Source organism: Gadus morhua, chromosome 19 (assembly GCF_902167405.1).
Source record: "Gadus morhua chromosome 19, gadMor3.0, whole genome shotgun sequence".
Lineage (NCBI taxonomy): Eukaryota > Metazoa > Chordata > Actinopteri > Gadiformes > Gadidae > Gadus > Gadus morhua.
The window spans coordinates 9756232-9770333 of NC_044066.1; the positions used below are offsets into that span (position 1 = coordinate 9756232).

Sequence of the window (14102 nt, forward strand, 5' to 3'; positions counted from 1 at the left end):
TGATTGTGCCAAAATCAAACTACTTGCCAGCTGTTCCCATTTCTAAATGCAGGAGGTTATGTTAATTACATTTGGATGGTGAATACTACTTACAATACTAATGTTCTTAAGCTTTACAAGCTAGGAGATAGGGCTTCTCGATTCTAATCTTATTTTGGTCAATATTGAAATCATTATTCAAACGATTATTTTTGAGTTTGAAAACATGATAAATATATTCAGCATGTCTCTCCCAAAAAATACTTTGAAACTGAGAACTTCGAAAATTCAAATCGAAAATTTGATTACCGGTATATTCGTTTTGTTCGCGTTAAGGTGCGGCCACACCAGACGCGTATCTCGCGTACTTCGCGTATAAAATCGCCATTTTTTCCATAGGGAACCATTGGTTTACGCGCGTATTACGCGTTTCACGCGTTTCACGCGTATAAGCAACATTTTACGCGCGTATAGCGCGTATGTGGCGCGTATATTTACGCGCTATACGCGCGTATATCGCGTACATTTCAAGAGTTCAAAAAATTGAACTTTTTACACGAAGTACGCGAGATACGCGTCTGACGATTAGCCGCGTTGCCCAATCAGCGTTGAGCTTGACCCGACGTCACTGGCAGAGAGTAGTGAGCTTGGACAGAAGCATACGGCCGACATCTTTCTTTATTCTGTGTGGAAATAGTAACATAGTTACGCCATTAAAATGCTTTTATGGAAACATTTCTAGCGAGAAATGTGCATTTTACTTTCATAATGTTCGCTCGGTGAATGTGAAGGATGTTTGGTTTGATAGTTATGACGAAGAGGGAACGCTCCGTTCACTTGCATGGACAGAGTCTCTGGTTACTAAGCAACCTCAACGTCTTGGCGGACTATATATCTGCTGATCAACACTACGAATGCTGGAAACACACCAGACACACCATGTGAAGTTATTTAACCCGATTATTGTTATTTATATCCGAGATTATTTAATCTAACCCGATCTAAACTCTATCACCCAAACACGGCGGCGTTTGGGTTTCCTACCTCGGACTCCAGCGCAGCCACGGCCGACAACTTTCTTTATTCTGGGTGGAAATAGTAACATAGTTACGCCATTAAATGCGTTTATGGAAACATTTTTAGCGAGAAATGTGCATTTTACTTTCGTAATGTTCGCTCGGTGAATGTGAAGGATGTTTGGTTTGATAGTTATGACGAAGAGGGAACGCTCCGTTCACTTGCATGGACATGGACTCATCTAGGCGAGTGACGTAGGCGCGTATGGCGCGTATTGCGCGTATGTGACCATTTTTGACACAAAATGGTCAAGCAACATTTTACGCGCGTATCTCGCGTAAAAATTACGCGAGATACGCGTCTGGTGTGGCCGCACCTTTAGACGCTAAAATCGAAATCGTGTTCAAATTCGATTAATCGCCCAGCCCTACTAGGAGATCGTGAAAAGTTTTCATTTTTAGTTAAAAAAAGATGAGACCCATAATTTGTGTGAAACACCACCCCGGTGTTTGTTCACTGTACAGAGGATCTATTGAATACGTTTAAATAAGATGCGTCGTCAATCCAACCAATTAGGAAGCCTCAAAGAAATTAATAGTGTGTATAGCGGGCTCGTTAAAGGTTGTATCAGCGATTCTAGGCCGAAACATCAATGATCTTATTCATCCCCATAAGGAGGCCGTCAATAAAACGCGTCTCTGTAGGCAGACTATGCTCCGAGATCGCACACGAAAACAAATGGTACTACCAACCACTCAAAACCAAAAAAAATAGAACCAATCACCGACAAGGGCTGGGTGTTGTGGGGTTTTGTGCTGCGTTCATGATAGTTTTTGCTTGATACAAACGCGGAAGGGAGGGGCGAGCAGGCTCTGCTTGTTTGGGATCTCGCTTTAAATATCAACAGAAGTGACGTCACCAGACATCGCTGAAACAATCTTTGATAAATAGCGTGGTAGTTATATTGCAGTTTTACAGTTTGATACTCACTGCTGGGAGCTGGCGGTAAGGCCTCTCCAACAACTGTATTTGTTTCTGCAATGAGAAAAAGATACACATGTAAGAAATAATTTAAGTCATTGAAAATGGTCTTGCACATATTTTGGACCAGCAATATTATTACACATAGGAATATTGACAAAATATATCAAAACAATCTGCTAATCCAATTAAAGATCAAAATATGGCTATTGAAAGACAAATGTACTAGGCTATCTGTATTCAGATAAATTGGCTACGGGTCATTTGGCCTAGATCTACCAGGTAATGAATTCCAATGACATTCTGTAAAATAACTATGCAAAAGCATCTACTATCCAGCTAGCGTCAGATCCTTTCGGACAATTGTTTTGGACCATCAAGTGAGTGCATTGGGATTAAATTGTGCCATAGCCTTTTCACAAAGATCGATAGAAAGCAGGTGCTTTACCTCTGTGTGCCCTGACATGGGTCTGAAAACAGTTGTAGTACTTGTACTTCTTTCCACATACCCTACACACATAGGAGCCTAAAGGGGATTGAGAGAGAAATAGGTTACATGGACAACTTCTTATGTAAAGAGCATCTACACAAACAAGCACATTTTCTACACACATATCACAATGCAAACATTTTGATACCAAAATAAATCTGATGAGATGTCATTTCATTTCGATCCACATGTTTGTGGATGAAACCCACAATCATGCCACATTTGCAGTTGCACCATTAAAAAAAGGCATATGAATTCTAAGCGTTTCCAATCCGATAGCAAACATTGATTGGCGGAGGCAGCCATGGAATTTGGCCCCAGGCCGCCATATAGCAAGTTGTTTGTTTAAGATACACAAACTGTCTCCGGACATAAGACTGTATTTCAGGGATTGACTGGCTGTATCAAACAAGGGATTTCATTCTTGGCACAGACTGAAGTATATGACTGACAGGCAGTCTGTGCACATTGGACATAGAGTAGCTAAGTCACGCCCATCTGAACGCCAAAGAGTCAAACGCAGCTACATTTGAAAAGCGTCTATTTTAATTTTAGAGTTTGTCTAATTATAATATAAATTACCACATACAGGAATTTGTTGAAAATATGTTATTGGTACAAGACTGCAAACAGCAACGGGAGTAACGTTGAGGACAGTGTTAGAGCAACTCTGTATTTTCTCATAATTTACTATGTATGACTAGCCTAGTAATTGGTATTATTTTAGGTCACCAACATGTTAACATAAAATACACATACACAGTCAGTCGACAGAAACAAATCACTCCTATTTCCATAGAACTGATTACAATGGCTTTCTAAAAATCAATTCGATCTGAAAACACACCGATGTTGTTCAGATATTATTCGTAGTTTGGTGTTAATATTCAGTCAATGAGCCAGAAGAGTAACGACGGCAAGCTCTGCAAGTGTGCTTGAGTTTTCCTCAGCACCCTGCAATCAGTGGGAGAATTCACCGCCTCTTCAAAGGCAACACTATTTTTCCCCCAGATAAGACTCACATTTCAGGGACATTTGCTTATACTTTTATGTGGCCATCTTGCCTCCAACCTTTTGAAATAAATTGCACACTAGATGACAATAACGGCTGTTTTCTATAAAGATGCACATCCAGTATGAAAAGTAAGTCAGCAAATTAGAGGGTACCTGCCGACCATGATAAGTTGGTCTTGACAACACAAGGCGTGTCCATGCTATGTTTTTAGCTTGATAGGGGCATTCAGCCACGTTTTGAGTCTACACTTCTCATTTTCAGCCAAACTTACAAGTCGCTTTAAATAAAAGCCTCTGCTAAATGACAAAAATATACATTTAAAAATAATAGGTATAGAACCACTATAAACCCTGAATAATCTCAGATGTTCCTAGAAGCACTAAATCTGAATTGGATGACTGTCTGTTGGAACCTGCCCTATGCAACTCTTCTTTTCCAATAAGGCCATGGGTTTTGTTCTTTGAAATTCCAATTATTTTATTATGTCTCAAAGAATAAAAACAACCACCCAAGGCTCAATTCCTCTGTAAATCAAGTTGAACGAATACCAGTTTTGACCTAAAGCAATGGGACCATTGAAAAAGTGATATAGTGCAGGCGTACCTACATTTAATACGAAAAAAGTGCTTTAAAAATCTAAAAAAAATCGATCTATCTGACTTCAACATTTCAAGGCCTCCTCTTTTACAATATTGTCACACGGCAGACCCTTTAATTTATAACAACGATCATGTTGAGAAATGGCATTAAGTTCCAGGATAGGGCTTAGGGGCATCTTGCTCGAGGATGCCTACAGGTTGAATGGACAATGAGGATCGAACCCAGGACCTTTGGGCTCTGAGTCACCGACCCTGCAGCCACTACGTCACCCTGCCCCCTCAGCACTGTTCGACTCTACCTGCCCTGATCAGAAAACGGCAAACAGCAGAGATGTCGGGTAATACACATGTAAATATATTCACACACACCTATGCACGAGTCTGTATTCTTCGTTGGAGGAGGGGTACCATGGGTAAACATACCCTGGGTCTGCGCCGCACGAGCTCCGCCCCTCACATCGTTTCCACCAATCACCACGCAGATCTCCGCTGGGTCGGCGTCGTCCCTTTTGCCGTTGGTGGTGCCCGGTTCCGTCTTCACCGTGACTGGCAGCTGGACCGGCGATTTGGTCGACATGCCGACGGTTGCTGGCGCCGATGTAGCAGTGGTCGGGGTCAAGGTAGAGGCAGGGGTACCTTTGGCCCCGCCCCCAGCCGCCTCTGCCAACCCTGCGCCAGGATTGTCCGCCTTTTGGGCACTCATGGCCGATGGGTCGTCTGGGGTGTTGATACTGTAGATGAGAGAGAGGTAGAAAGAGTGGTAGAGAGTGAAGTATAGAGAGAGAGAGAGGGAGAGATGTTTAGAGGAAGAGAGGCACACAGGGAAAGGGAGGTAGATTAGAATTAGAATGTATGACTGCATCAATCACGACGAAACATTTGAAAAGGGAGAAGTGGGAAAAGTCCATACTACAACTAAAGCCAGTTCTTTACCTATAACAGTCCAAACCTCACAGCTCAAATTTAACAGCTGCAGAGTCTAAGTTGCATCTTTACCATCTTATGTATAGTTTCTAGCTGCATTCTATTCCAGAATTGAACACATTGAGGCAATTATGCTAACCTTTTTCTAAATATAACATCAAGGCCTGGTTTTTCAAATACACATAGTATTTGCCATGGTGGAAAAAGTTACCCCAAAAAAATGAAAGGGTACGCTGAAAACTTAAAAGGGTGACTTTGCAAAGGGAATAAAAAGCAGCGATGGTTACTGTATGCAATTAGCTTTGAAGAGAAGCACGGTGCTGGTTTCATATTTTATAGGTGATCTTTAATGTCAAGAAGACCTACGGTTCCTGCAGGCAGAACAGGCGTTCTAGCACAACGAGTGCTCCAATTTCAAAAACATCTAAAATTACTAAACATCTTTCTACTTTAGCGGCCAGCCATTGAATAGTGCATGCGCTCACAATGGAGTGTGCCAAAATGAATGATGTTGTACAAATAAGGTAAATTGGTCTTCTCTTCAGCACAGAAAACAAAGCACGGCAATATAATGTGGGTGTTGTTTTTCATAGCCTGCTGCATACCTTTCCTCAGAAATTCATTACACAAAAACAAAACAAGGTCCTGGCAGCTATGTGTTGAAAGTAATTTCCTCACATTTAATGCATGGGAATCGTAAAAGGTCCAAATGGGGAGAGAACAAACACCTCTTCAAGTGAGCATTTATCTTGCACCGCCAAAAGCTACCTCACATACCAAAATGCACACCTATATTTTTATAATCTAAAAAATAAACGTTGTGTTAGCAATTTTAAAAACATATTGTTTAATAACATTCCCATACAAATGGAATCAATGGTTGAAAATGTTCACACAATGCCTGGATAATATTTACCCATAAATGTGTTGCTCTGTTTCTGCATGTCGTTATATCTTCAGACACCACAGCAGAGAGAACACTGCTCATCATATCATAATTTAGATTGAACAAAACAGACAATTATTAACAAATGAACAAAAGCATCCATTGTCGACCAGAGATACAAAAAAAAGGCTGTTATGATCAGCCACATCCATCCTACCACCCATCTAGGACAGTGTAATACGAAGGTTGTTTGGCTCCCAGCTTAAAGAAAAAGGTACTTGGTTCGACCCCCAATGCATACACAGTAGGCCTAGCAAGATGTTTACACCTGCGTTGAATGTATGTTGCATTAAATATATAACTGACCGTCAAATTGATCTGAATAATGTATTATGCTGACAACTGCTGGCTTCCAGGCAAAAGGGGAAGTGTTTGGCTGTTCATAGCTAGACGAGTCGATAGGTGGGATAATAATAATAATAATAATCTCTACTTTTGGTCGATGGCAACATATTAGCACATAAATTGATGTGTTATCCGTATAGTTCACCTACTTCAAAGCAGAGTAGCAGAAAGATAAATTAAAACATTTAAAACTAGATGCATTATTGACTTTAAGTCAAGCGAGAACAATAAGTGCCAGACCAATTCCACCAAAAAATATTTTGAGCATTAAGTTAAAGCTTGTGTGATGAACCAAGGAGAAAACCAAAATCTTCTGTTGTCAGCAAATAACCAATCACTTTCTCTTTTAAGCTAATGTGAAAGCTGTTGACAACAGCATTTTAACTCTATTTTACCTCCTAGATTAAACTCTAACCCCAAAAGTACCTTTGGGCATTCATTTTAATCTATCAATGTCCATGTTAATAGGGTTTGCGTTTGCTTACATGATTGCATATTGCTTTGAATTTGTTTCCCTATAGTTACTATTTTCAGCACTTCTTTACAAAGAACTGAGACGGCACAGAAGAATAACAAAGTTAAATCAGATTTTGAATAGGCTGGTTGATAGATTTATTCTGTTATGTCCTTCTATCACAAGTTCAAAACATGGACATTCCACCCCAACAATGACCTGTCCATGCATGACTTTATGAAACGGTTCTCTAACAAGATTCTGGGAAACTGTTGTCTCAAAATCCAATGAAACAGTTTTCTAGTGGTATGTCCCCCCCAGGAGAAATGCTGGAGTCAAGACAGGAAATTAAGTTCAAAGCATCGATCACATCCATTGTCGATATTGCCCTTGCAAAAGAACATTATGGAAATTTGAATTGAAATTAAATGTGTAAACACATGAATAGAAATAGACCCCCCCCCCTCTCAAATCTATAAACATCAAATTAGATTAGGTTAACATATGCAAGTTATTCTTCACAAAAATATGTTTGTGGATCCATGCATAATAACCACAATGTGCAAGAAATTGTACCAAACATACTTGGTACATACTATGTAAACGGTTGGTCACAACAGAGACCATTTCTCCTCTATGCTGTTTTTGTGCTACTTAAAATAATTGCCCTATATATGGACGGTATATTTTTACTCCTCGCCGCAAAGGTACGAAGTGTATTCAATTTTTTCAATATTCTTTGCTAATAATTTGACCCATTCCATTTTACCTCATAATCTTGCTATCCTGGGTTCTCATTGGAGTTTCTAATCAGCCTGTAGGTGAATCAAATCTAAAGCAATAAAGTAACCTGACATGATTCATGTCATATGACACATGTCAAAGACTACCGGTTGTGTCACAGTAAGTTTCTTGGTTGTTTTAGGTTCCTTTGAGTTTCCCTGACTGTTTTGTGAGTGAGGTACGTGTGTGTGTGTGTGTGTGTGAACACTGCATATTCAAAATATCCAGTAAAAATATCAACCTCTCTTTTTAATCAAATGCACATTTCATGTCCTATGCAATAAATGTCTCCCCCAAGATGGTGCGTACGAAACATACAACATTTCACAAAGCAATAATGCAGGGAAATGGATGACTCCCTCAATGAATCTCACACACACACACACACACACACATTAAACATTCTGGAGGGAAAAAAACGATGTCAGCTAGTAAAATTCCATTCGCCTACACGTTGAAACCGCCGCCTTTAAAAAAATAAAAAAAAACTTTTCAATCTATATGTTAATGACATGAATTAAAATTTAATAACAAGAGATATTGAAAAGCAGAGACTTGAATTACACCAAAAAAAAAATCCTCAAAGATCAGGGCCCCTAAAATTAGAAATTCAGGGCAGCTTCCTCCGTCTGCAGCTAAGCCCTTGTAGGCTGGCAGATTAAATTTTTGATGAAAATCAAAATTACACTGCAGAGCTGAGGCAGCCGTAGCATACCAGGCCACTATTGTGATTTATGGATTCATTAAACCCCTGGGAGTTTAACCACCTCCCCCTCCCCTTTTCACTCAGAGAAATAAGATTTGCTTTGCTGAAAAATTTGTATTTTTCTGAAACACAAGCAAGGTGGTTCTGCTCAGCCTTTGAAAAAAAAAAAAAAGGAAAACAAGAAACGCTGTCTGTTTCTCTGTACATAACTACCGCGAGTAAACAGCACTAATTTTTTATAGCTGCAGCAATTGAATGTCCCTCTGCATTATTCATGAGAGCAATAAGGTTGATTTTTAAAAAGGGAACGGTAGGCACAATATGTGCAGAATGCACAGATTTCTTTTTTTATGCATCAGCCTCAAAGCCTGAAAAGCCTTTCCCCTGGAGCATATTTTAAGTGATGCCATTTTCTAACACGCCTTGGAGAATACTAAAAAGTATAAGTCCTAACAACAGTTTATGGTTGTGTTGAAATACGTTGCTTCGTTTACAACAAATTACACACACACACACACACACACACACACACACACACACACACACACACACACACACACACACACACACACACACACACACACACACACACACACACACACACACTAATACTTAGCAGTGAGATAGACGTGGCTTTATGTTAGCCAATGTCTTACATTGACAGCGACGGAATACATTTTCTTTAAACGAAACAACGGCCTACAAGTCAACTTAAAAAGCGAAGGATACCATCCCACTATGTTAATCAACATTTGAGAAGAGATGGCTTCACCGTTTGATTGTTGCTGAGGTCATTGTGGTTTCTTAGATAACCAGTGGGCATGAAGATACCAGGATAAACCTAGCCCTCTATTTTCGAGCTCCTTTTTTTAATTGAAGTCAAATGACTGCAGTGACCTTAGGGATTGCATCTTGGGCTTATTTGCAATGGTATGGCAATAGTTTGTGATTTCAAATTGCTGAATACATGGGAGGTATGAGACAGTCTGACAAACCACTACCAAAATCCTGAAATATGAAGGTGTAATCTCTGAACATAGCACATCAGACATTTGCTTTGGCCAAGACTTATGATCCTCTAAGGAACAAAATATTGGTTGACTTGAATAACCTATAACAACCTGTTTAAAGCAGGCTTAATAGTCGCTATGATGTGCGTGGCCAGTCCACGCAAAGCCATGGAATTTGTAGTGGCCATTTAACAGTAACATCGGTGTTCAGTGTACTATGACACGTGATAAACTGCCGTATGAACCCTGCGCAAGGGGTGGGATGATGATGTCCTTTTTGGTGTTGCTGGCTTGCACAGTTTAAATTAGGGATGAATGTCGGCGTGGCTTAGCATCACTATAAAATAAGAGAAGAGGAAAAAAATTTGCCCCTCATGCATCAAGCCTGGACCTTAGAAAACAGAAGAAGTTGCATGGGACTCCCTAGAGCTAAATCAAAAAGCTTTAATTTAGTAAAATATGAAAACATAATCGCCTAAACACTGTCATCAAAGTTACTCCTGCTGCTTTCTGATCCCTCTTTGAGCCATACTTAACTCTAGTTGACTGGCTACACATCTTGTAACCATGACCTCTTTTAAACAAATTACCTATTTCTTGATGTGGAACATTTAATTTAAATTAGACAAACCCTGCCAGGAACGTTACATGGATATCTAGTTCAAAATCTAAAGATATTATAATTGAGCTCCATTGATTCCAGTCAACTTTGTATATTACTGAAGTCCAGACATGACGGTGAAGTGTGTGTGACTTAGCCTCTCTGTGAGTGTCCTGTTCTGTTATTGCTAGCCCACTAACAGAGCCTTACAAAGGCCTTATAAAGTCAATGCAATATTTTAATTGTAAAGGGAAATTTGTATTAAGGAGCTGACCATTAAGGAGCCAGGTTCATCATAACTTTCCCCTCATGCAAGGTCAGTACACTTTATTATGATAGTCCTGTTTATCTTTACTGGTAGAGTGTGGATACAACCCTGGCAGGGTTAGTGGTTGGATTCCCATTGTGGCCCCTTTTGGATAAGTGGCCATGGAAATTCTTCTGTAATTTGCATAAAAACGACCTCTCCATTATTGATATGCCAGTATTTTATTATGGTCTATAATGTAAGTCAAAATTCAAATTTGGGATAGAACCAACAAAATATGAAAATGTCATTTTCATTCTTCACATTCTAACATTCCCTATACATGGCTTCCTCTCACACTGGCCTATTATCGTAAATTACCTCTTACATAATATTGACTTTGCAATTCCTTATTTATAAAGGAAGGTTGCTTTATGCTTTATAAAGCAGGTGAACTAAACCAACAGGACTCATACACAAGTAACAGAACATGCCAAAAATAGTTGTGGACCTAAAAGCGTTAAAACAGTAAATTGTGTCTTTATTTATAGTAATATGGCCTTCCATTATATATATATATATATATATATATATATATATATATATATATAACAAAGATGTTGAAACATGCAAGGTGATTGTTTTCATTAAATTATAAATATGTGCAAAATAAAGACGTTAACGCATGATTATAATGCCTAACAGCAGATTCTGATGAGAGTGTGATACAGAATTGACTCATCATTGCATTTGAAAACAAACTAAGCTAATTACAATTTCTTAATTTTTTCGAAATGACCACCTACAGGTGGCGCTAGAATCGAACCGAACTATATCGCTAAATATATTTTATTTTAATAAAAAAAAGCATTTGCACATTGTAGGTAATGCAACGTTACGCTCTAACCGCTGACAGTCTATAACAACTATGATGGGATATCAAAGAGAGAAATTGTTAATAAATAGTTTATAAAAAGGAACGTTTCATCAAATTTTCAGGAATTTCACAAAAAATGGCTGCAGGAGGTTTTTGTGTTTGAGATTGTTCCACCCCTTCGCGTCCTTCATGTTACCAGTTACCAAAATACAACCAATATAGGCTGCCCCGTATGATTAACACAAGTACAGCAGGCCTACCAATATATCCCAATTGTTGGAGCCTTTTCGTAAACTTTGTTTGTATAAAAGCGGTCAAAAATCAACAGATTGAGAGTATTTGGGGATGTCTTGTAAACCCAGGACCCTTTCGCGCTACATTTTCATCCTCAGTGCAAACCCGGCCAGACTGCACAATAATAAGAGTGATAACACGACCTAATTTAAAAAGAATAGGATGCTTTGAAAATCCAAAGTGCTCCGACTTACCTCCCGAAACGATGAAGATTAAGCGAGGCAGCTCAGCTGCAATCTCCCCTTTTCGACCAGCGGTGGCTGTTGGCTGCACACAAACGCCTCTTCCAAATTTTAAATTAGTTAGTAGAAAATTCCAAATGTTCAAATTCGAAACAACTTAATTTCCGTCCACACCAGCGCCGTTACATTTTCTACAATAGGTCGTGGCGTATGAGGATTGGTTTCCGCGAGGTTTCCATAGTCCGCGCAAGCCTCATTTTCGGACTACCACGGGTTTCTCTTGCAGTATACCTCCTGTGTGGAAATTTTCGTCCGCCATATACAAGGGCAGATTCCGAAATTGCAGCGCCGGGCAGCTATATTAGACAACGTTAAAAAAAATATATAAATAAATATTCGGAGAACATGGGAAACAAGTGGATGGACAACAATAACGTTACACTGGGAAAAGGAAGGTTGCTACAACGCAAGTAATAATGGTTTAAAATAGCCTATTCGCACACAATAACACTACTACAGAGGAATATATCACAGTCAGAGACTCTTAAACAATATTTGTATTCAAAACGTTATGCAAAATAAATGGCTCTTCGTAACATGAACATCAACCTGTACTTTCCCAATCTCCCAGCTGAAATATACCATAATAGATTGCTTCCAACAGTATTAGATGTATTGGGATAATATTGACGTTATCATATTTTTGCCTCAAATCGTTTAGCAACATCATGTTCATATACTTACCATTGAAGAGAATGCAACTTTATTTGACTTTAGAGTGTAACCAAGGGAATTATTTGACTGGCCATCAAGTATTTGAAATAAAAATACAAAAAAGTACAGTCCAATTGTTCTTTTGGTGATTTGTTTGGTTTTTTTATTCTTTTATTTTCCTTCTCATTTAGTTTTTGTGTGTTTTTGTCACGCTCATTATAGTTTTTACCTGTTGTAGGAATCTTAAATGTAAATTTACCCATTTATGAATATGTAAGTAAGGATAGGGTGAAGAATTAACAAATTCAGTTGCATTAAGCTCATGAGGTTTTCCACGAGAGGGGAGGGGAAAGAAAGTTATTTTGCTGCCTAGTTAGCCTAATTGGGTAACTTTAATAGACAAGTGTTTATATGGATGTCTTCAAAATACGTTTTTGTCCCAAGCTTTATATCTTTTATGATCAGCAGCTCTATATTTGAGAGACATGTTCGACACTAACCACAAAAATCAGGGACCATTTTAGTATTCTGAGGTATGTCGCGATGAGATGGTTGATGATGTGATGCCTCATCAGGCCTACATAGACTGATCCGTTGCTTTACCGGTTTTCCCCCCTCACTTCCGTTTCATCTGTGGTTGCAGCCAGCCATTGGTCCACATCCAGTCCACTGACTCGTGTCAAGCAGAGTTTTATAAGTGGCTCTGGTGTCAAGAGCAACCGGCCCAATCACAGCAAGGGCCACCCTTTTGCCCTATTGCCCTATTGGCCAGCCAACATGGTGGGGGTCTTCCTCCAGGTTATCCTGACTTGTACACACAAAAGAGACTGAAAATCGAGGCTAGGCCCACATGTTGGCATGGTCGTTTTTTATATTATCACGTGTAAGGTGGATAGTAAGAGTTAGAACCCTGTTAGCATGTCCTGGCCACATGCTAGGGTGGCCATTGTATGACCTGACCTCTATAAGGGGGGACATAATAACCAACTGGTTAAGTTGTTGTGTAAGGTCTGTCTTGACTCACTTGATGGCTGGCCTATAACCACAAAAAGGAAGTGAATCGAGTCAAATCAAATGTCATTGAACATAGTTTCAGTAATGAAGAATATTGTCACACGTGATTTGCATTTCATTTAGAATTTAAAGTCTAATTAATATTTTGTAGCCTATGATGATATAGATTGTTGTATTTTATATTATTGTAATCGTCATCTATATTCTGGTGTGACACCCTCACCTTTTCCATTTTAAGTACAATTTATCACATCAATCATCACAAAATAATCGAAGGATTCAATTTACCCCAATATAATAAAGATACGTTTACAAAGTAATATATACCTAACAATATGATAAGATTAAAAATGAACATTAATAATCGGATACAGTCTGGAATTGTGTCTTTTTTCCGGGGCTGGTCTAGCACAGGTTGAATGGTGGGTACCCCTAGTGTACAAAGACACATGTGAGTAATGTATCTTAATACATTATTACGATACGGTTTTGTGAATTGTTAGGCCTTCAGGTAGGCAGAATCACTGATAATGCCCCTGGATAATTTGAGGAAGCAGAAGTAGAAGTAGGATCTATGAAAAATTGCGACGGTCAGTGTTTTGTTTTTCTAGCTTACGGCACGTGCCGCAAGCTAGAAAAAGAAAACTCTGACCGACACAATTTTTTCATTCATCATCATATTCATAACATAACTAAACACGTCATCACTTAAGCACAGCAGGAGTCATTCAGAAATTATATATAATAATGTCATTGTAATATAATGGTCAAAACCAGGTTGTAATTTCTGAAATAAAAATACAAAAAAGTACAGTCCAATTGTTCTTTTGGTGATTTGTTTGGTTTTTTATTATTTTATTTTCCTTCTCACTTAGTTTTTTTGTGTTTTTGTCACGCTCATTATAGTTTTTACCTGTTGTAGGA

The 14102-nt window shown here is 38.9% G+C and overlaps 1 protein-coding gene across 7 annotated transcripts in view; it reads right to left on the bottom strand.

Annotated features, from left to right (window-relative positions):
• Positions 1 to 11821, bottom strand: part of znf618 (zinc finger protein 618) — a 33166-nt gene extending 21345 nt beyond the window's left edge. For 3 of the 7 annotated variants that reach the window (XM_030341559.1, XM_030341557.1, XM_030341558.1), the window contains exons 1-4: positions 11463 to 11821; positions 4451 to 4812; positions 2426 to 2503; positions 1987 to 2031 (exon numbers count right to left, since the gene is read on the bottom strand). In XM_030341559.1, coding sequence (XP_030197419.1) covers positions 1987 to 2031; positions 2426 to 2503; positions 4451 to 4784 — 457 coding nt within the window. In that variant the 5' untranslated portion in view covers positions 4785 to 4812; positions 11463 to 11821. The remainder of the gene's footprint in view (positions 1 to 1986; positions 2032 to 2425; positions 2504 to 4450; positions 4813 to 11462) is intronic. The other 4 variants (XM_030341556.1, XM_030341555.1, XM_030341554.1 and 1 more) reach the window with 2 other exon arrangements.
• Positions 11822 to 14102: the final 2281 nt, after the last annotated feature.